At 43.3% G+C, this 23,812-nt stretch overlaps 2 protein-coding genes and 1 long non-coding RNA gene across 3 annotated transcripts in view; 1 reads left to right on the top strand and 2 right to left on the bottom strand.

Annotated features, from left to right (window-relative positions):
- The window catches only part of SLC25A22 (solute carrier family 25 member 22), a 71,444-nt gene extending 65,548 nt beyond the window's left edge, over positions 1-5,896 (bottom strand). The window contains exon 1 of the mRNA XM_077287814.1: positions 5,528-5,896. The gene's annotated coding sequence lies outside the window, so the exon portion shown is untranslated. The remainder of the gene's footprint in view (positions 1-5,527) is intronic.
- LOC143806853 (uncharacterized) overlaps positions 1-23,812 on the top strand; it is an 81,963-nt gene that overhangs the window by 47,932 nt on the left and 10,219 nt on the right. Inside the window, exons 2-3 of the long non-coding RNA XR_013221574.1 lie at positions 13,821-13,928; positions 15,327-15,403. This is a non-coding gene — a long non-coding RNA (uncharacterized LOC143806853). The remainder of the gene's footprint in view (positions 1-13,820; positions 13,929-15,326; positions 15,404-23,812) is intronic.
- Positions 12,485-23,812, bottom strand: part of PIDD1 (p53-induced death domain protein 1) — a 37,284-nt gene continuing 25,956 nt past the window's right edge. Inside the window, exons 12-16 of the mRNA XM_077287813.1 lie at positions 21,482-21,605; positions 21,111-21,229; positions 18,805-18,912; positions 16,985-17,190; positions 12,485-14,375 (exon numbers count right to left, since the gene is read on the bottom strand). Coding sequence (XP_077143928.1) covers positions 14,132-14,375; positions 16,985-17,190; positions 18,805-18,912; positions 21,111-21,229; positions 21,482-21,605 — 801 coding nt within the window. The 3' untranslated portion in view covers positions 12,485-14,131. The remainder of the gene's footprint in view (positions 14,376-16,984; positions 17,191-18,804; positions 18,913-21,110; positions 21,230-21,481; positions 21,606-23,812) is intronic.

Raw genomic sequence — 23,812 nt, forward strand, 5'->3', positions numbered from 1 at the left:
GCTTCCTGACACTGACTGAGCTCCGGCCCTAACAGCACAGCGGTGACGTCACCGCTGTGCTTTCACTTTCACTTCAGGGCCGGCGCTCAGTAAGTGTCAGGAGACTCAGGAAGCAGACGCTGGAGGACGAGCAGGTGAGCATGTACTGTTTGTTTTTTTTACTTTTACGCTGGTAACCAGGGTAAACATCGGGTTACTAAGCGCGGCCCTGCGCTTGGTAACCCGATGTTTACCCTGGTTACCAGTGTAAAACATCGCTGGTATCGTTGCTTTTGCTTTCAAACACAACGATACACAGCGATCGGACGACCAAATAAAGTTCTGGACTTTATTCAGCGACCAGCGACATCACAGCAGGATCCTGATCGCTGCTGCGTGTCAAACGAAACGATATCGCTAGCGAGGACGCTGCAACGTCACGGATCGCTAGCGATGTCGTTTCGTGTGAAGGTACCTTAACCCTCTATTTTGCACAATCCATCTTCCCCTCGACTCGGACTATTTTCCCTGTCTCTGCTGCCGAAAAACATCCCCACAACATGATGCTGCTACCGCCATGTTTCACTGTGGGAATGGTGTTCTTGGGCTGATGAGCTGTGAGCACCAGACATAGCGTTTACCTTGGTGGCCAAAAAGTTCAATTTTGGCCTCATCTGACCAAAGCATCTTTCTCCATGCATTTGGTGAGTCTTACACATGTCTTTCGGCAAACTTAAAAAGAGCCTTACAAGTTTTGCGTGTAAGTGAAGGCTTTTTTTTCTGCCAACTCTTCCATAAAGGCCAACTCTGGAGTGTACAACTTATTGTGGTCGTATGGGCAGATACTCCAGTCTCTGCTTGGGAACTCTGCATCTCCATCAGGGTTACCTTTGGTGTCTGTGCTGCCTCACTGATTAATGCCCTCCTTGCCCGGGCTGACAGTTTTGGAGGGTGGCCCTCTCGGCAGGTTTGTTGTGGTACCATGTTCTTTCTATTTGATTATAATGGATTTGATGGTGCTCTGGGGATCATCAGAGATTGGGATATTTTTTATAACCCGACCCTGACTTCTACTTCTCAAAAACGTGTTTGGAGATCTCCTTGTTCTTCATAATGGTGTTTGGCTAGTGGTGCCTCTTGCTTATTGGTGTTGAAACCTCTTTGGCCTTTCAGAAAAGTTAAAGTGTATATACTGACCGACATGTGACACATATTGCACACAGGAGGACGTCCTGTCACTGAACATGTGACTTATCAAGGTAATTGCTTGCACCAGAAATATTTAAACACAGGTTGTAATGTAACAAAATAGGTAAAAAGCCAAGGGAGTGAATACTTTCGCAATCCCCTGTAATAACATTATCAAAGATGGAGTCTTTTATAAAGATCTTGCTGTACCACAACATTGGCTTTGAGGACATATCTCTTAGAGCCTTTTAATCATGATGAGATATCGAGCTTCACATGACCAGTCGTATAACTTACCTGGCATGAAAACGTTTCGGACATTCCACATTCACGGTCCCAGTACAGATAGCCACGTAATGGCCACGGGTCTCCGGATCCAGACTTAAAAGCCTCATATTTGCTTGTAAGACTGATGAGTTTGGGTCAGGAGACCAGCGGCCGCTCCGAACATCACTGTCCGTACTCGGACCATGAGTGATGAATGTGTGCATCTGGCTTTACACTCAATACCGCTATCTTCTTCCCAACCTCCAAGGTCTCACCCAAGTCTTCACTACTAAATATTTCTAAAAAATCAAAACTGTCTTTCACTGTTGAAAAAAGACATCCTTCTTCTCAGAGCTCAGTATGTCCTCTAATATCTGTACAGATTAGTGTCCTGATTCCCACATCCAGCTGAAAAAAATTGACCAATCCAATCCTGCCTTCCTATCTGACATTAAAGGGAATTCGTCACCATGTAATATGAGAGTAGCATGATGTAGGGCAGAGACCCTGATTCCAGTGTTGTATCGCTTACTGGGCTACTTGCTGCAATTTTGATAAAACCACCGTTTTGTTTGCTGCAGATCTAACAGTTCTCTGAATGCTGAGCTCTGTATAGCCCCACCCACACCACTGATTGGCAGCTTTCTGTGTACACTGTGCATAGGCATAAAGCTACCAGTCAGTGTTGGGGGAGGAGTTATACAGAGCTCATGAATACAGATTTACTAGTCTTCTAGTTATAATCTCCTGCTGATAAAAAAGGGATTTTATAAAAACTACAGCAAGAAGCCCAGTAAGTGATACATGACTGGAATCAGGGTCTCTGTGTCTATAACATGCTGCTCTCAGATTATTTTCACAGATAGGTGAGAAGACTTAGCGCCATGTGTCGGGAGGAACAATGCAAACATACAGTATACAATGGCGTGTGACAGCAGTTGGACAGAGGGGCACATTTATCATTTTGGCTCTTCTGCAGACCTAAAATATGACCCAGTTAAAATGTTACTTTTTAGTTTTTGAAAATCGAAGCTTTTCACTAATTATATAAGTCTGGGAATAAATAAAAGTTTTATTTATCAAGGAGATTATCTGCAACATAATCCCTAAATCATTGCTGTCAGCGACTTAAAGGGATAGATTTTGCTGAGCGTTTCTGCCTCTGCACCAATAGATTATTCCAATGTATCTGCTGGCCGGGGTTCCATTTTTGTAATAGCTTAGTATTCTGCATTGTGTCGTGTACAAAGCCCTGAACACTTCTTTGTAGAATTGACCCAAAATAATGAGAATACCCAAAATGAGACGTTTGACACTTCTATTACTTCCTATGTGGTACAGAATGGCCTATGACGTGACCAAGGTCGTCATATCCTCCATACACATCCGGCACAGGTAGAGAGCGTTATACATTATCCCCTTATACATACGGTATATACATAAATGTCTGACAGCTGGGGGTACCGCATCTTGGCCTCGAACATATTGGGAAAACATAAATCCCTCTACTTCTCGTCCTACCTGTCAATCAAACCCAGGCTCCATTTTTTCCATTAATCTCATAGACATCAATGGAGAAGAGCAACATGAGCCCCGTTTATCTAATGGGTGAGACAGCTCACCATACACATTAGATGCTAAATTTCAACTTGTCCAACATTTCACCTCCCCCAGAGGTAGTGGCAGCAGAGTTGTTATTTAACACATTCCTATTGGTATATTATGCATATAAGCTGAGGGGCATCTGCGTCGTGTGTATTGGTGCCCTGGAGCTAGTACATGATCTACAATATATACACCATGTATAGCTCCATCTCTGGTAAACTATTGTCTGTACAGATGGTTATTCATAACGGTTAGCGAAATATACACATATCAGATTTCTCTCCTCCCAGGAGGGAAAACACCATCTGTACAGGTTCCATGTAATCTGTAATGAATCTATAAGCATCAGCCTGTCTGTACCATGATACATGTCCAAAATATGATTATAGAAAAAAAACTAAACAGCGCCCGCCCTTACTTTATAATACCCATCAATTGTATTATGGAGATTTTCTGTACCATGATACATGTCCAAAATATGATTATAGAAAAAAAACTAAACAGCTCCCACACTTACTTTATAATACCCATCAATTGTATTATGGAGATTTTCATTATCTTACAGAACTTAGAGGTTATAATCAGTACAAAGATATTCTTGACACAACACGGCTGCAAACTACATGTAGGTAAGAGGCTGGATGTTCATAGTCATTAGATGTTGCATTTAGCTAAAAAAAATCAAAAAGAAATCCCAATCATGCAGTTTTTAGATCATATCCTATATAAGGGCGGGAAAGGGGGGGGGTTTACACGTGACTTTTGGCTTTTTCATCCAAAATTAAAAAAAAAAATGCTGATGACTGAGAACAAAACCAATATTCCTTTTTTTGGCTCCCTAATTTTATTTTTCTTTTTGGGTCAGATGTTAATTGTAAAATGCTGCGGAATATGTTGGCGCTATATAAAATAAAATAATAATAATTATTATTATAATTATTATTACCTGTGCATAGACAGCTTTCATGTATTAGCAATGGATCAACTGAAGTCAGAAATTTATTGTAAGCTGGGGTTAAGCGAATGTACAAAAAAATCAATCTGATTTTCATCCAGAAAAGCGAGATAACTTTTTTCTCACTTGCTCTAATCCATATTTTTACTCAGCAGCTATTAACCATTTACTGGACCATTGACAGTTATCAGTGCTACAGAATTGTAATGTATCCGTAAAAATAGGATTCTATACTGTGTCTCCGTATAACGTCCAATATTTTTTTTCTTGCACCCATCTTATTTCGGAGTAAAATTGCATCATGCTGTGATTTTTTTTTCACGGACAGTTTCGATCAGTGGAAAAAAATCGGTTAACAGCAGCACTGCCCCATTGAATAACATTGTTCCGAGTGCTGTCCGATAAAACATCGAATAGCATTTGTCTGATTTATGCACTTGTGTGAGCGAGCCCTTAGTATAAGACTTTGCTCAGAAGGTTGAATGGGCGGATTTTGTTATACATTATACATGCAGAATTGCATTATGAGTCATCTCGAGCCAATATCATTATATCGTTCTGGTTTTCCATGTTGCCCTTTATTGAACGCATCTGTAACATTCATCTATACATTAATTATCACCGTATTACAGAGAATCATTCTGCTCCCTGACATTATTTGGGAGTTGTGTTGCCTTATGACTCACCCTATGTCTTTCCCAATGTCCTACAGATAAAGTATACTCATGCTGACATGCTATTGTGACTATGTATATGCATTTATTTCTATCTTCTATTCACAATAAACTGGAAAAATATGCCCAATGTAGAAGGGGAAAAAAAGAGAAAGGCACCTTGGGAAATTAAAGTACTGCCAAGGGCATTGAAATCAGATAGGAAAAGCATTACTCGGGCCCCAAATCACTGCGGTGAGTGCATAGCTGGCATGGATTTATTATAGGTAACCCAATGTTCCCATTAAGTAAAAGTTCTCTATCAATACCCTACGGGAAGGATCCCTCCATTCATCCAGTGTGAGAAACGCAAAATTAATCTTTATGGATTGGAACTAAATGGGCCACCGGGTTTCTTCGCGTTAACTAGTGCAAGATCAAGGATGGGCGGCCAAGGATCTCCATGTTAACAGGCTTTAAAGTCAAGCGTTGGATGAAATGAGTGATAGGCTGGCGGGTGACATATTCTGCCCAGGGCTATGAAGAGTAACTACAGGAGTATACAGATGGAAGGCGAATGCACTCGTAAACCACGAAATCAACCAAACTGCAATTAGACAAGAAAAGTTCTAATTCTCCGCAGATCCGAGGTGTTACTGGGATGGTTCGGGGACATGTGCACCAGGGCTCTATGGAACGAGCCGGCAAATATTCACCTTTGGCCGATGACCGTGACGAGGGTTTATGAGATTTAAATAATGCTCATGAATAAGTAACATCGCTGCAGCAGAGGGTTCTGCAGATCATGAGCCTGTGCTGAATATAGACACCCCATTTCCTCTACGCGGCCCCACGACCGTAGCTTCCCGTGACATCTTACCTGCTGTGTGACGCTGCTGGCCAAAGAGGTCCTTGTCACTGAGATGTAGCACGGATCCACTCCCTGATGTAGAGGAGGCCAGAGATGTGTAGAAGGGAGACAGAAGGAGGGTGAAGAGGAGGAGGAGGAGAGATACAGAGAGGAGGGAGATGAGGGTGAGGAAAGGAACCCTGCCCCTATAGCAGAGAGAGGAGGTGTGACACCGAGGAGAGGAGTAGGGCACCATTCATCGATTGGATACAAGATGGGAGATATTTAAAAAAAAATTCCACCAAAAAAATAAAATTGATCTTTTATGGGAAGGAGGAGGAAGAGCGATGGAGGAGATCTAGAAAGGAAGTTCTCTATACTGTGTAATATAGAAACTGAGCCCCGCCGGTGTGCACCGCATTAGGGGGAAGTGTCGAATAATTCGCGGAAGTCAGCAGTTCAAGTTAATTTTTACACAGTGAAAATCTGCAGCCTCAGACAATCTGCCACTTGTTCTTATCGGCTGAGCTGGAAAAGTGATATTTGACCCAATAAAAATAAATGCCAGGGTTACGGATAATGAAGCAGGATAGTGGCACCCTCTACTGATACCGGAGGGAGGTGCAACTTCAACAGAGTAGAGATCAGGGATGCCAACCAAACCGAAATTCCCGGACAGTTCGTAAAAAAAATCACAAAAAAAAATGCTTGTAGCTGGAAAAATTTGTGGAGTTTTATTATAAATGTAATGATCAGAGTGTTACTGTTCACAGTGAATGCAGCTAATGTCTTCATATCAGAATTACGGGCTGAAGACAAATCGCTTAGGATCTGGTTTTCCAATGTTTCCGTCAAAAATGATGTTTTCAGAAGACGACCAGAAAAAAAAAATCAAGTGGATCCAACAACAGTGACTTACAATTACGTACAAAGTGCAGATGTTTCTAGAGGGTTTGTTTGATTCTTGAAGTTGGGAATATTTGGCCATGTGCACACACTGAGGATTCCATTGCGGAATTTTCCGCTGCGGATTTAATAAATCCGCAGGGCAAAACCGCTGCGTTTTTTCCTGCGGATTTATCACGGTTTCTATTGCGGATTCCGCTGCAGGTTTACACCTTCAGTTTTCTATTGGAGCAGGTGTAAACCCGCAGCGGAATCCGCACAAAGAATTGACATGCTGCGGAATGTAAACCGCTGCGTTTCCGTGCGTTTTTTTCCGCGCCTTTTTTTCCGCAGCATGTGCACTGCGGATTTCGTTTCCCATAGGTTTACATTACACTGTAAACGCATGGGGAACTGCTGCGGATCCGCTGCGGATCCACAGCAAAATCCGCAGCGTGTGCACATACCCTTTTTAGTTTGAAAATGGAAAATTAATTTATTTCAGAAATTATTTTTATTGATTTTCGGTGGGCAGGGAATAATATCATTTTTTTTTCAGAATAAAAGGTAATATTTACATTATTTACCTCTCCAATTGTAGCCAATCTTACCTGTCCGGTTCTAATCAAATTCGCTACAGAAATATGATGGTTATCCACCGATGTATCACAATGACCCCACTTGTATTTGATATCTGCACCATCTTCTCTGTGATAGCATTTCATACGGAAGATGGAGCTGATGCTAAGAAGTGATGCAAGTGCCAATCACATCTAATTTAATTTAGAGGATGTGTATAGATTAGATACAGGGTAATATTATCATGCATACCCCAATATCATAAACTGTGTAAATAATAATAAATAAGAATAATAGGAAATACAAATATTAAATGATGAAAAATAAAGAATAAAATACTGCTACACAGTATCAATGTGCTTTCAAACAAGCAGCAGTGTGGGCCCCCTAGTGGTTGGTGAAGTGCAGCTGAGGAGGCAGTTTTCAGATTAGCAGAATGGAGTATGTTGACTGGATGTTACTGCTAATATATGTTCTGATAGGACTTCTTGTAACCTGTATTCTTACCAGTAGCAGCGAATCAACACCTTATAATTTACCACTTTACATGCAGTATGATGTCCCTTCAGCCTCACACAGGCAATATGATGTCCCCACAGAACCACACATGCAGGATGATGTCCCCACAGGACCACACACACAGTATGATGTCCCCACAGGACCACACATGCAGTATGATGTCCCCACAGAACCACCCACGCACTATGATGTCCCCACAGGACCACACACACAGTATGATGTCCCCACACATGCGGTATGATGTCCCCACACACACGGTATGATGTCCCCACACATGTGGTATGATGTCCCCACACACGCAGTATGATGTCCCCACACATGCGGTATGATGTCCCCACACACGCAGTATAATGTCCCCACACACGCAGTATGATGTCCCCACACACACAGAATGATGTCCCCACACACGCGGTATGATGTCCCCACACACGCGGTATGATGTCCCCACACACGCGGTATGATGTCCCCACACACGTGGCATGATGTCCCCACACATGCGGTATGATGTCCCCACACACGCGGTATGATGTCCCCCCACATGCGGTATGATGTCCCCACACACGCAGTATGATGTCCCCACACATGCGGTATGATGTCCCCACACACACGGTGTGATGTCTCCACACATGCGGTATGATGTTCCCACACACGCGGTATGATGTCCCCACACACGCGGTATGATGTCCCCACACACGCGGTATGATGTCCCCACACACACGGTATGATGTCCCGACACATGCGGTATGATGTCACCACACACACCGTATGATGTCCCCACACATGCGGTATGATGTCCCCACACACGCAGTATGATGTCCCCACACATGCGGTATGATGTCCCCACACACGCGGTATGATGTCCCCACACATGCGGTATGATGTCCCCTCAGACGCGGTATGATGTCCCCACACATGCGGTATGATGTCCCCACACACACGGTATGCTGTCCCCACACATGCGGTATGATGTCCCCACACACACGGTATGATGTCCCCACACACGCGGTATGATGTCCCCACACACGCAGTATGATGTCCCCACACATGCGGTATGATGTCCCCACACATACGATATGATGTCCCCCCACACACGGTATGATGTCCCCACACACACGGTATGATGTCCCCACACATGCGGTATGATGTCCCCACATGCGGTATGATGTCCCCACACACACAGTATGATGTCCCCACACATGCGATATGATGTCCCCACACACACGGTATGATGTCCCCACACACGCGGTATGATGTCCCCACACACGCGGTATGATGTCCCCACACACGCGGTATGATGTCCCCACACACGCGGTATGATGTCCCCACACACACAGTATGATGTCCCCACACATGCGATATGATGTCCCCACACACACGGTATGATGTCCCCACACACGCGGTATGATGTCCCCACACACGCGGTATGATGTCCCCACACATGCGGTATGATGTCCCCACACACGCGGTATGATGTCCCCACACATGCGGTATGATGTCCCCACACACGCGGTATGATATCCCGACACATGCGGTATGATGTCACCATACACACCGTATGATGTCCCCACACATGTGGTATGATGTCCCCACACACGCAGTATGATGTCCCCACACACGCAGTATGATGTCCCCACACATGCGGTACGATGTCCCCACACACGCGGTATGATGTCCCCACACATGCGGTATGATGTCCCCACAGACGCGGTATGATGTCCCCACACATGCGGTATGATGTCCCCACACACACGGTATGCTGTCCCCACACATGCGGTATGATGTCCCCACACACACGGTATGATGTCCCCACACACGCGGTATGATGTCCCCACACACGAAGTATGATGTCCCCACACACACGGTATGATGTCCCCACACATGCAGTATGATGTCCCCACAGACGCGGTATGATGTCCCCACAGACGCGGTATGATGTCCCCACACATGCGGTATGATGTCCCCACACACACGGTATGCTGTCCCCACACATGCGGTATGATGTCCCCACACACACGGTATGATGTCCCCACACACGCGGTATGATGTCCCCACACACGCTGTATGATGTCCCCACACATGCGGTATGATGTCCCCACACATGCGATATGATGTCCCCACACACACGGTATGATGTCCCCACACACACGGTATGATGTCCCCACACATGCGGCATGATGTCCCCACATGCGGTATGATGTCCCCACACACACAGTATGATGTCCCCACACATGCGATATGATGTCCCCACACACACGGTATGATGTCCCCACACATGCGGTATGATGTCCCCACATGCGGTATGATGTCCCCACACACACAGTATGATGTCCCCACACATGCGATATGATGTCCCCACACACACGGTATGATGTCCCCACACGCGGTATGATGTCCCCACACACGCGGTATGATGTCCCCACACACGCGGTATGATGTCCCCACACACGCGGTATGATGTCCCCACACAGGTGGTATGATGTCCCCACACACACGGTATGATGTCCCCACACACGCGGTATGATGTCCCCACACACGCGGTATGATGTCCCCACACACGCGGTATGATGTCCCCACACACACGGTATGATGTCCCGACACATGCGGTATGATGTCACCACACACACCGTATGATGTCCCCACACATGCGGTATGATGTCCCCACACACGCGGTATGATGTCCCCACACATGCGGTATGATGTCCCCACACACGCGGTATGATGTCCCCACACATGCAGTATGATGTCCCCACAGACGCGGTATGATGTCCCCACACATGCGGTATGATGTCCCCACACACACGGTATGCTGTCCCCACACATGCGGTATGATGTCCCCACACACACGGTATGATGTCCCCACACACGCGGTATGATGTCCCCACACATGCGGTATGATGTCCCCACACATGCGATATGATGTCCCCACACACACGGTATGATGTCCCCACACACACGGTATGATGTCCCCACACATGCGGTATGATGTCCCCACATGCGGTATGATGTCCCCACACACACAGTATGATGTCCCCACAGAACAGCACACGCAGTTTTATGGCACAGTGCATTTCTTCTACACAGACACTGATCTGTAATTAAAAAAAAAAAGACCTGCTCAAATAAAAGCTGGATTCATGTAGCATATGCCACTACATTCAGTGTCTCTGTTTTTGCTTACGCCCGAACTCCCACAAAAAGGGATTCAGGGCTCATGTGGAAATGGGGCCATTGACTATAGTGATGCAGACGCAGTCACAGTGAGCTCCGTCATGCATGATTTTCAGCTGTATACGCCTATTGGAGCAAGACGCAGACGTTATGAGAACACAAAGACAGCATCATAGCTTGTTACGTACAGTCCTTATCAGCTGCAGAGTACACATGCACATGAGCAGCAGAACTCAACCATGGAGCAATGGAACAATGGGCCCTGATCTTATAACTCACATTTTTTGTACATGTGGGGAATGCTAGATTCTTGAGCACTGCTTACCTGGGAAAGAAATGGCTCCAGGATGCAGAGTAAAAGGAAGGTAAGCCGGTGTGAGCAGTTTAATACTCTGGGCAATGTTCTGCATATAAATCCCAAGTCTAGCATTATTGCGGACGCTACTTGTACACATAGTGCAAATCATAACATTATTGCAGACTATGGCAACAATATCCCCTGATGGCAGTAGGTAAGTGTATGGTAAAAGAAAGACTCTAAATTGGCACTGTCACTCCAACAGAAGACAACAGCAGTCCAGAGGATCAGCAAAAGATGTTATTTTATTTTTACAGTGTCTAAAAAGCTTACGCATTTCAGGGATCTTCTACAGTCATAAAACCAAAAACGAGGCATGCTCCATTTTAGCCTATTTCTTGTACAATATATTTATCTATTCTTGCTCTGTGAAGCATCCGTAACTCCATGAAGAAAGATACAACAGGTGACGGCATCAGCAGTCACTATCTCTCCTGCCCTGCAACAGGGCGATATACACATTAAAAAAAAACATTACAAAAGGTGAGTACTCCTTTTTTGTGTACCGCTTCTGCACCGCTGCATGACTGAAAGCTGGAGGAACACAGTTCATTTCTTCACGGTAGCCACACTGTCATTAAGGCGGCCGGACAGCACTGATACACTATTTATCTGCAGATTAGCCGCTTATCGGTAGGCTAATAGCATTTGGAAACATGAGAGTTCCCTTTAACCCACATTGTGTTACAGTCTTATGCATGTAGAACAATCTGGTCATGGTTCCATCACAGACTGTGGCCTAGGGATGATGTGAGTGACAGCTCCGCCGCCCTATGGGATCTGGAGTGTGCTGGACTGTCGGTTTTGTGAGTGACAGCCCAGTTGTCCAATTTGATCCTGCAGCCTGCTGGGCTGTCAGCATTTTGATTGTCTACGGGCATTGGTCTAGCCTGGGGACTCCCATTTGAGGGAGTCCCCAGGCGACTCCCTCAAATGATTTGCAAGGTATTTAGCTGGCTTTCTGTGAGCAGCAGATTGTCAGTTACAGTTTTGCTTTAGTTAGGTTGTGTGTTTGCTCTTTGTATGACTTCTGATCTTGTTGACCTCAGATTTGTTTGGACTATTCATGTGGATTAGCCCTTCTGCTTTTGATGCTCTCTGACTTCGGGTACCTGACCCCGGACTTGGCCTCTGACTATCCAATTGTTGTACTCCCTGATTTTGATGTATCCTCCTGGCATTTGACCCCGGACTGTTACCTGGCCATACCTTTGTCTTACCCCTCTGTATTATGAGCCCTCCTGGTATCTGACTTTGGACCTCCTGACTACCCTCTCTCATGGCTTGCCTATGAGTAGTGACCCAATGTCACAAATGACGTTATGGCTGTACATAATACAAATGTATTTATCCCTGATTTCCATGATCTGGGCACTACTTGATTTCCAGCTGTATGCCCACTATGGTGGTAACCACATATAATATCAGATCAGACAGTACATCATATGAAGCAAGCAAAAATCCGACAGAAGAAACAGTAGTAAATTTTGTTTATTAAAGTGTTATTCTGCTACAAATGTACACATAAATTTTATTTTTATCTTTAAAGAAACATTTTAGGAAAACCTGACACATTGTTTAATGCCCGTACAGTAAATGAAAGAGAACGTATTGTCTTCGGAGACCCTGCTTCTTTCTGCAATGCTCCTCCAAAAACAGATCAGGACAGGGCAATCATTTTTTACAGCTCAGACATGTCTATAAATCTTTTCCATAAATATATTTACACAAATATACATAAATCTATACAAAACTATACAGCTAAAAATACAAGAAAATAGTGGGAAATCAGTCCTACATGGACTAATATGTGGTTTCTTACCTGGCTAAAATTAATTATCCCAAATGTCCCACCATAATAAGGTCTGAATCCAGTCTCTAAAGCATTTTGTAAAACGACTCCAAAGAAAATGTTTCACCTTAACAGAATTCTACAAAACAATCGCTTTAATGATGAGTATGATTTCATTTTCATAATATTATTTATGTGTAAAGATATCTTTTATAGTTGCAACGATAAATTTTGCAGCAATTAGGTTCCAGCGCTCCAATGACAACACTTCCGTTCCAGCATATGCCGTAAAATCTGATATCAATGTACTCCTTCGGGATTCTGCTAGTCTGGAAATACTAAAGTGGATCTATTACCAGATTTCATAATACAAACTTGATATATTATTAAATAAATTTCTCAGACCTGAAGTGGCTGCTGTACTTACTTTGGAAATCCAAATCATTATTGAAAGTTTCCCCTACCTAACATAAACACAAGCATTTTTTTTTACTCCATCACTAGTTTAGTTTAAGGAATATGCAGCCATTCTGTAATTAATTTCCAAAGTAAGTAGGCCAGCCTCACCTGGTCCGTGCTGCTTTTATTGTGAAATCTGATGACAGATCCTCTCTGAAAGGTTGTTCGGGATTAATTTTTCATTGAGACATAGATAATAACAAACACAGCTATGCGCATCCCCCCAAAATCCACTGTAGCCTCGCTCTTTATTGACGGGCTGCAGGAGTGACATAATGACTACAGAGAACATGAATACTGCAGCCCAATAATTGGTTATAGGAGTGACATCAACATATATCGGGGCAGCGGTCCACCAGTGATGGACCTGGGGAGGATGAATAGACAGGGCGTTGTTATATTCCATGTCTGCAACACTGGAATAAATCATGGACAATCCCATTAATGTAAATGGCAATTCTATTTATATAAGTATTTTTCTATATCTGCATATACAGTAAATACTAATAAATTAGCTAGCATAAGTAATATGGCAAGTGTACGTTTTTGTCTACCTCCTTTAGCATCTACAAATCCAATCCCTTTAACACATCCGTTAAAGCAGGGAGGAATGTCCTCAATCTCTTGCAATACATACTGCAAAAAAAGGCAAAAGTACAACAATAATAAAGGTAAAAAATAAACCTTTTCTTTGAGATACTGGACTGAAAATAAATTATAAAGTTTAGTGATAGATTGTATAAAGGATTTTACAGCTTCTCCAGTTATTAAATGTGCCAATGAACATGGCAGAAAGACCCCACTATGGGACGGCCGTGGCCCAGTATGGTCCATGTAGGTGTCAGCGAGTCTCCAGCTTGGGTCCATTCTGACCTCATGACTGGCTCATGGCGATGGCAGAGTCTTCGCTGCTGTTGCCTTGGTCTAAGCCGACTCTTCGGATGGACTGTGTGTATTTTTCCTTCCCCAGTTTGATCACGTCTTCTATTTCATCAGCAATGTCGTTCCTTTTACTGTCCCTCATGGCCTGCACCAAGTTCTGCACGCAGTCCGGCTGCGCAGAGTTATTCCGGGCCCAGAGAAATATCATATCCAAGATTAGCTGGTGCAGGTCTTTGCTGGGGAGACACAAGGTAAGAACGTCAGAGGTATTATCGGCATCGCATACTGAGAATTATGTGCCCTGTTAAAATACAATTGCCCCTTGCCACAAGTCTTACTCCAATCACTAAGATTTCTGGCATCAGGAATCCCACTGCTTGTCATAAATTAGACGAGCCGTGTCACCATGTCCCCGACCTTCTATAGCAAGCCCCGTTCTTCCACCCATCATAATCTATGAGGATGATCACATGTCCATGTTTTTTGGCAGACTGTGTCCATATAAAAATAGGAATGTCCATTTTTGATACTAGTTGTTCATTCACATGTTTGAATCAGTGAAAAACTTTGATAGATCACCGATATAATCCTAGTTGCCTCCGTGTGATGTTTTTTCACTGACTGCTAGGAGAAGCTTGATAGAGCTCTTATCAGTTTTCTTTTTGGGGGGCATGAGATACATCGATGGTAAAAACCACTGATGAAAATTACGGTAGTTTTTCACATATGTAAAAGAAACACAGACGTGTTAGTAAGCCACAACCAGAGCGGAAACGTGAACACAGAAAACCCATGATGGAGAGATTTGCAACTGCTCCATATTTTGGACCTACTCCTGGTTTTGGCTGACAAATACTGATGCAAAATGCTGACTACAATACTGTAAAAGAGGCTTATGTGCTAAGTGCAGCAGCCCCTCTGCCATCCGCAGCTCCCAGGGCTGCCTCTCTGCAGCGGCCATCTGTTCCTCCATCCGTCCTCTGCTGAATAAAGCGTGCTGGGCAAACATGACCCATGTCCACACGTGCATACGTCAGTAACCCCGAGCGAGAACATTTTTTCTTAGAACACTAAGCTGTTTCATTCCTACATTGTTCCTTCTAGAAGTGTATGAATATATTAACAGTTCCCTTTTTCCTTCTAACTGGCGTGTGTCCCCACACAAATCAGTGCATTTACTATTACAGATGATGAGAGAGTGGATGGCCGTGGTATACACATCCTGACTTACTAATGTGACAGATGGAGATATTCTAGAAAAAATGTAAGTAAACTGTTTTACTTATTGGGTGCAGAAAATCTGCAACATCAAAAATTCACCAAAAGCTTATCATGGGAACACAGCCTAAAAATCGGTTTACATTGCCTGAAAGTGACTGCCGATCGGTAAATCTTTACACAGGCACACCACGGAAAAATAGTTGTGAAACAAGCATTACTAAAAACACTCATTCAAGATTATCTTTCAGTGTAATTGCACCCTAAGCCTCCATAGGCAATACTATGTAAATGTTGGTGTCCCAAACACATGGATCATCATGAATATAGTTAATCAAGAGTGCCATGCCTACTAAGGCTGGGGCTACACGGCTACTTTTTTTTTCTTTGATGACCTCACCAGCCAAACATTATGTATGCTCGAGCTTACCATGCCAATAAAGGGACAAGTAGATGTTGTTTGTTGCTGCAAATTTGCAACACCGTTCAGCAGCACCCTCCATAACAGTGCCATTGGCAATGCTAGTCGCAAAAAGTCCAGCCGTGTCGCATTTTCAGCGACTCGCTTGTTGCAGTCGCAGTACCTTCAGGGTCACAAAACAAGCCCATTAACTTGTGTTGCACGGCGATGTATCGGTGACAATTAACAAACTTTGGTAGCGCAACAGGTGTCACAGCCAATAGTAATATATAACCGCCATATAAAATATATAGAAACCGGGGTACAATGTGCAATTGCGCAATGTGCAAACATCTAAATAAGGACTCTCAGTAGGGGAGTCCAATTGAATGAAAAACAAAAAGAATAGAAGAAATGTGCCCCAAAGGGGGCTATTGGGAAAGTGCCCTCCCCAAAGCAAGCAATCTAAGCCACCAGCCCAATAACTGGTGAACTAAAAGCCCCGAGTGCCTGCAAGGAAGAGCAACCCAAGATAAGAACCCAGTCAAGACCGGAATATATTTCCCAGTATGCATGAACAATAAGCCAGGATCAAGGCCCCGGGTGGAAGACAGGACGTGGCCCCACGCATATCGCCTGAGCAAGTGAGGCTTCGTCAGGGGTAGTCACAGCCAAAGACATCGTGTAGCCACAGGCTAAATGCTCCATATTCAGCAGAAAAGTACAACTGTCCCAGTAGGCACATCTATCCCACATTACTGCATCAGAAGGCATTGCCAATTGTTATGGGGGCACCGCTGAGCGGTGTAGCACATTTGCAGCAACAGACGACATCTACATGTCCCTCTTTTGGATGTTAAGCCCGAGCATCCCTACTGTTTGGCAGGTGAGGTCATTGAAGAAAAAGTTTGAGAGAGTCCTGAATTATAATAATTAATGATTACAACCTGTGATTGGTCAGATTTTTCACCAAAAAACTGTCCAAACAACAGAATGTGGTTGGCAGAAAGCAGCCCTGAAGTCTGATTACTAAACCATCTCATATTTATGGGGCAGGCAGACACACCTGGAAATCTGTTCTTCTAGATGCTGATATCTGCTTCTACCTCCATAGGATTCATAACACCAATAATACAATGTTATTGATGCAAATGATAATGCGATCAGTGTGAACACCGATGTAACGGCAGCGACAGATCTGGTTGTGTTATGTGCTACGTTTCTCACCTGTTGTTAAAGCGAATACGTTCTAGCTCGTGATACGGGAGGCCCAGTTTAATACCAATGTTCATCCAATCTGATCCTATCTGACTGGCGATGCTGAGTAGGTTGGTTTCGGTTAGATAACCCATCTCAGGATTGCCTATATTCAAGGGGGGCAGTGAATGATTGCTTCTTTGCCTGTCGTTTTCTCCATTTGGGTATTTCATTTTCTGGTAAAGAAAATAAGAGGAAATATTATGTGCACATTAGAATCATAGAATGTTAGAGTTGGAAGGAACCACCAGGGTCATCTGGTCCAACCCCCTGCTCAATGCAGGATTCACTAAACCATCTCAGACAGATGTCTGTCCAGCCTCTGAAGACTTCCATTGAAGGAGAACTCACCACCTCTCATGGCTGCCTGTTAAATTCATTGATCACCCTCACTGTCAAAATTTTTTTTTTAATATCTAATCTGTATCTTCTCCCTTTCAGTTTCATTCCATTGCTTCTCATGTTTCCATGTGCAAATGAAAATAAGGAAGATCTCTCTACACTGTGAAATCCCTCCAGATATTTGTAGACAGCTATTAAGTCTCCTCATAGCCTTCTTTTTTGCAAGCTAAACATTCCCGGATCCTTTAACTGTTTCTCGTAGGACATACTTTGCAGTCTGCTCACCATCCTGATAGCTCCTCTTTGAAACTGCTCCAGTTTTTCAATGTCTTTTTTAAAAATGTGGTGCCTAGAACTGGACACAGTATTCCAGAGATGGCCTGACCAAGAGGGGGATAATTACTTCACGTGATCTAGACTCTATCCTTCTCTTAATACATCCTAGAACTGTGTCTTGCCTTTTTTGCTGCTGCATCACACTGTTAACTCATGTGCAGTCTGTGATCTATTAGCATACCCATACTCCCATTCTGTAGATATAATTTTCATTTTTCTTGCCTAGATGTAGAATCTTGCATTTCTCCCTGTTAACTATCATTCTATTAGTCGCTGTCCATTGTTCAAGCTTATCTAGAGGCTTCTGAATCCTTTCTCTGTCTTCTCTAGTGTTAGCTATCTGTCCTGGCTTTGCATCATCTGCAAATTTGATCAGTTCACCATCAGTTTCCTTATCTAGATCATTTAAAAAAATGTGGAACAACACTGGGGCCAGGACAGAACCTTGTGGTACCCCCACTTGAAACACTCTTCCATTTGGACGTGCAACCATTTATCACCACCCTTTGAGTACGATCACTGAGCCAGTTATGAATCCACCTAACCATAGCCTTGTCAATCTCATACTTGGCCATTTTCTTCAATAAGGATAGTATGAGATTTCCCTGATCCATCCAGTCAGTGATTCCATATAGAAGGAAATCAGATTTGTCTGGCATTACTAATTCTTACTCATTCTTCTTCTAAAGTAAAGCTGGCCATAGCTTTGGATAGCTGTCAACTATGGTCAAAGATATTTCATTTTTTCAATGGACTAGAAAAACAAGCCACCGCTCTGACCCCCTATCAGTGGAACAGCTCACTCTGAAACAAGGATTAGATCCAATATACCGGATTCTTATAATCCCTTTGAGATCTGCCATCAAGAAGGGTTGAGAGGCTCCTATACACAAAGCTCAAAAACGCAAAGAAAAATTCCCACTCCCCGCTCGGCTAGATCTCCAGGTCTTTCTTTATAAACACATAGGGATAGGTCTGTCAATAGAGCAGAGCTGGGTGGGGAGAAGCTGTAGGGATCATGCCTCAGCGATTTGTCTCCTTGGTCCCAGCTCCTGCATAAAGTACATTTTCTCTATAAAACATTTTTAATGTTTTTTTGTAAAATATCTTACAGGCAGTTTGATAGGTAATGTTGCCATCCAATCAGATCGGGAGCCCTTCCTGTGTTTAGTGACTTCCTCAGGAAGACCCTCCGGGATCGATTCACGGTAGAAGGAAACCTATCAAAGAAAAAGAGAAGCACAAAATGAAGTACACATTAAAGGGTGATTATCATTTAAAAATGTTTTTATATACATAGGGGATAGAAAATGCTGCTGATTGGTGGTGGGTCTCGGTCTTGGCCACCCCACTGCTTGCTCAAAACACCGTTCTGAAGTATATATATATATGTATATATATATATATATATATATATATATATATATATATATATATATATATATATACAGACCACACCTTCTCATTTAAAGATTTTTCTGTATTTTCATGACTATGAAAATTGTACATTCACACTTGATGGCATCAAAACTATGAATTAACACATGTGGAATTATATACTTAACATAAAAGTGTGAAACAACTGAAATTATGTCTTATATTCTAGGTTCTTCAAAGTAGCCACCTTTTGCTTTGATGACTGCTTTGCACACTCTTGGCATTCTCTTGATGAGCTTCAAGAGGTAGTCACCGGGAATTGTCTTCCAACAATCTTGAAGGAGTTCCCAGAGATGCTTAGCACTTGTTGGCCCTTTTGCCTTCACTCTGCGGTCCAGCTCACCCCAAACCATCTCAATTGGGTTCAGGTCTGGTGACTGTGGAGGCCAGGTCATCTGGCGTAGCACCCCATCACTCTCCTTCTTGGTCAAATAGCCCTTACACAGCCTGGAGGTGTGTTTGGGGTCATTATCCTGTTGAAAAATAAATGATGGTCTAACTAAACGCAAACCGGATGGAATAGCAAGCCGCTGCAAGATGCTGTGGTAGCCATGCTGGTTCAGTATGCCTTCAATTTTGAATAAATCCCCAACAGTGTCACCAGCAAAGCACCCCCACACCATCACACCTCCTCCTCCATGCTTCACGGTGGGAACCAGGCATGTAGAGTCCATCCGTTCACCTTTTCTGCATCGCACAAAGACACGGTGGTTGGAACCAAAGATCTCAAATTTGGACTCATCAGACCAAAGCACAGATTTCCACTGGTCTAATGTCCATTCCTTGTGTTCTTTAGCCCAAACAAGTCTCTTCTGCTTGCTGCCTGTCCTTAGCAGTGGTTTCCTAGCAGCTATTTTACCATGAAGGCCTGCTGCACAAAGTCTCCTCTTAACAGTTGTTGTAGAGATGTGTCTGCTGCTAGAACTCTGTGTGGCATTGACCTGGTCTCTAATCTGAGCTGCTGTTAACCTGCAATTTCTGAGGCTGATGACTCGGATAAACTTATCCTCAGAAGCAGAGGTGCCTCTTGGTCTTCCTTTCCTGGGGCAGTCCTCATGTGAGCCAGTTTCTTTGTAGCGCATGATGGTTTTTGCCACTGGACTTGGGGACACTTTCAAAGTTTGCCCAATTTTTCGGACTGACTGACCTTCATTTCCTAAAGTAATGATGGCCACTCGTTTTTCTTTACTTAGCTGCTTTTTTCTTGCCATAATACAAATTCTAACAGTCTATTCAGTAGGACTATCAGCTGTGTATCCACCAGACTTCTGCACAACACAATGGTCCCAACCCCATTTATAAGGCAAGAAATCCCACTTATTAAACCTGACAGGGCACACCTCTGAAGAGAAAACCATTCCCGGTGACTACCTGTTGAAGCTCATCAAGAGAATGCCAAGAGTGTGCAAAGCAGTCATCAAAGCAAAAGGTGGCTACTTTGAAGAACCTAGAATATAAGACATACTGTAATTTCAGTTGTTTCACACTTTTTTGCTAAGTATATAATTCCACATGTGTTAGTTCATAGTTTTGATGCCTTCAGTGTGAATTTACAATTTAATTTACAGAAAAATTATTAAATGAGAAGGTGTGTCCAAACTTTTGGTCTGTACTGTATGGGCATGGGGGCCATGTATACCAGGATGGGGGTTAGGGGGCCATGTATACCAGGATGGGGATGAGGGGGCCATGTATACCAGGATGGCGTGAGGGGCCATGTATACCAGGATGGGGTGAGGGGCCATGTATATCAGGATGGGGATGAGGGGGCCATGTATACCAGGATGGGGTGAGGGGCCATGTATACCAGGATGGGGATGAGGGGGCCATGTATACCAGGATGGGGATGAGTGGGCCATGTAGACCAGGATGGGGATGGGGGACCATGTATACCTGGATGGGGATAATAAATAATATCTAAAACATAGGGGTGTTTTATGGTCCGATGCGTCTTATAGTCCAAAAATATGGTATAGCTCACCTGTCCTTTAACATCCTTCTCTATCCTGTCAGCAGACGACGTAACATAGACCTCTTTCATGTTTTTCATACGTGAGTAAAACACAAAGCATATGCGGCCATCTACGCAATCAGGACGCTCTGAAAGAAGAAAGAAAACAAACCATGACTAAAAATATGCTCCACTATGTGGAAATGTCAAAACTAGGTGATTACATGGTTGTCAAATTCAGGCTATGTTCACACCATGCATTACGTCTCTTTATTGGCACATGTGCAGTGAAAGCTTCCAACATATGCATTGAATGAGCACCATACCTCTGATTGAGGATATATCATTTTTGGAAAAACAATATATACATAAATATATATAAAAATATAAATGCACTATACCAGAGTACAGCTTTAGGCCTTGCTCGAATGTTGCAAAAAACTGTTCCCCTTCCACAAGTTCAACCAGGTCAGACGGCTCCGGGCCCTTATATCGATCCTGCAATCTTTTAACTGTTGAGTCCACCTAAGTGAGGAAGAAAAACTTCTAAAGCATCAATAGGAGATAGTTAAGTTTTCTCTGAAATATCTACCATTCCCCATTCCAACTTTTCCCCAAAAATTAAAGTTGCAACCAATCACCATTTCAGAATCAGCATGCACTGTAGAATTAATAATATTTATGAAGCTTTTATCTTCCTGTAACCACCAGCTATTTGTGTATGATTGTGCAGCAGCCACTCATTCTTTTGTTCTGGATGGCTAGAATACTACGTAGCTACATGGACTCAAGTGTTAATAAAAAGATGTGTGTTGCACAGTATTAAAGGGGACCTGTCACCAGGTCAAAAAGTGCCCAGGTTTTACTTTTATTTTATTCCCACTGTACTCATGAGTATTCCAATTTTTGTTTTTTTAAATCCGCCATACGGTTCCAGAGATATGGACCTTTTTATTTAGCGCTAAATTTTATGGTCTTTATGAAGGGGGTGTGGCTTACACAACATCCTGTTAGCCACGCCTCCTTGGGAAAGACCATAAAAGGTAGTACTACGGTAAATAAAAATGTCCAAATCTCTGGAACCGTATGACGGATTTTAAACAAACAAAAATTGGAATACTCAGGGGAACAGTGGGAATAAAGTAAGACCAAACCTAGCCATTTTTGATTTGGAGACTAGTCTCCTTTAAGCTAGCCCTACACATCAGATAGCTTTCTGCTCAAGCAATTCTCAGCTGACAGCTATGTCTCCTGACTCCTGCACAGATATGAGCATGGCCGTTCATGCGTTTACGACAAGTAGAGAGGAGAAAGCTGTTATCAGACACTTATGTCGGCACCAAAAGAATGGGGCGGTGAAAGTCCAACTTCCTGATCCTTCTGTACTCCGAGACCATCTGTCGGGGAGATTCTGGAGGCTCCCATACACATTAGATGGTCGTCCGATCTCCTAGATGTCAGTAGGTTTGGACAACTTTTATCTATTGTGTTTCAGAGCACTTAGACTTTCATGCAACAAACAAGACAAGGAGGAAATTGCAAGAAGAAATATTGTAAGTTTTGTATTAAGAGGAAATCTAGTTAGACGTTGTGTATCATCTGGATATTTTACCCAACGGTGACACTGTAGTCTTAACTATAGACTTCTCATTGCCAGAAGTTATTTTAGAGAAAAAACTATATTAGTGAATTTCTGGTAATTCATTTCCATAAACAATTACTATTGATGAAGTTTTGGCATCTGTGGACTGACACATTATGGCAACACATGCACGATCATTCAATAATCACATATTACATGCAAATATACTTCAGCCCCTTACTGGATGATCATCCACATAACACATCCGACAGTCTAATGTGTATGGGATAGATAATCGTCGGGGGAGAGAAGGAGACGGCATGTCCGTTTTCAAACTGCCAATTCTTTTGTTCTCCAAAGCTAAGCCGGTGTCAGAGATTTCTGGCAGTGGCTCTTTCGAGAAAAGACAGGTGTGAGCGCTCCTGTGTATAGAGGAAAACGGGACAGATCGCTGCCGGCCAAGCGGTTGTCTACACATCATTCGGCTGACAGCTACCTAAGGTGTGCCATGATGACACTGAATTTTTATAATAAAACTAAAATAAACACTATATAGCAAACTTATCACTCAAATTAAAAATTTTGCAACACAGTACTCCTTAGGGTCCAAAAAGAATTTGAGGGGATTCACAATCATGGTCTATTGGTAAGTAAACTGTGAGGGTGAGACCTTTAAATGGATAGAATGGTGTGTTGTTTGTATGCGCCTGTCCAATCTCACAATTATGGGACGGAGATGCAGTATCAAGTACATCAGCAAAAGCCAGACGCACAGTTGTGCCAGGATACTCACAGAAGGGGCCGCAATGCCCGCAGGTACGCCATGGCTTTATTGTTATGATCTCTAGGGGTCATGACCAATAATCATACAATGATGGCTTGTAGATTAACCATCAAGATATATTCTCAGAAGTGTAGAATTTTAGCCTGTCCAAGCGCTATATTCTTATTTACCACACAAAGGTATTTAGTACAAAGTCACACAGAAATCCTATACGGAAACAAAACATGCAGATAATCTCACATGCTATTACTTAGCTGGGAAAAGCTGGATTGTTCACCCGAGCTGTGTTGACGTTCTCAACGTCTGTCTGAAGTACAATGTGCACAAGTCAGCCGACATTACATTACGCTGCCTAGATTTTAGAAT

The sequence above is a fragment of the Ranitomeya variabilis genome, chromosome 2 (assembly GCF_051348905.1).
Source record: "Ranitomeya variabilis isolate aRanVar5 chromosome 2, aRanVar5.hap1, whole genome shotgun sequence".
Taxonomy (NCBI): domain Eukaryota; kingdom Metazoa; phylum Chordata; class Amphibia; order Anura; family Dendrobatidae; genus Ranitomeya; species Ranitomeya variabilis.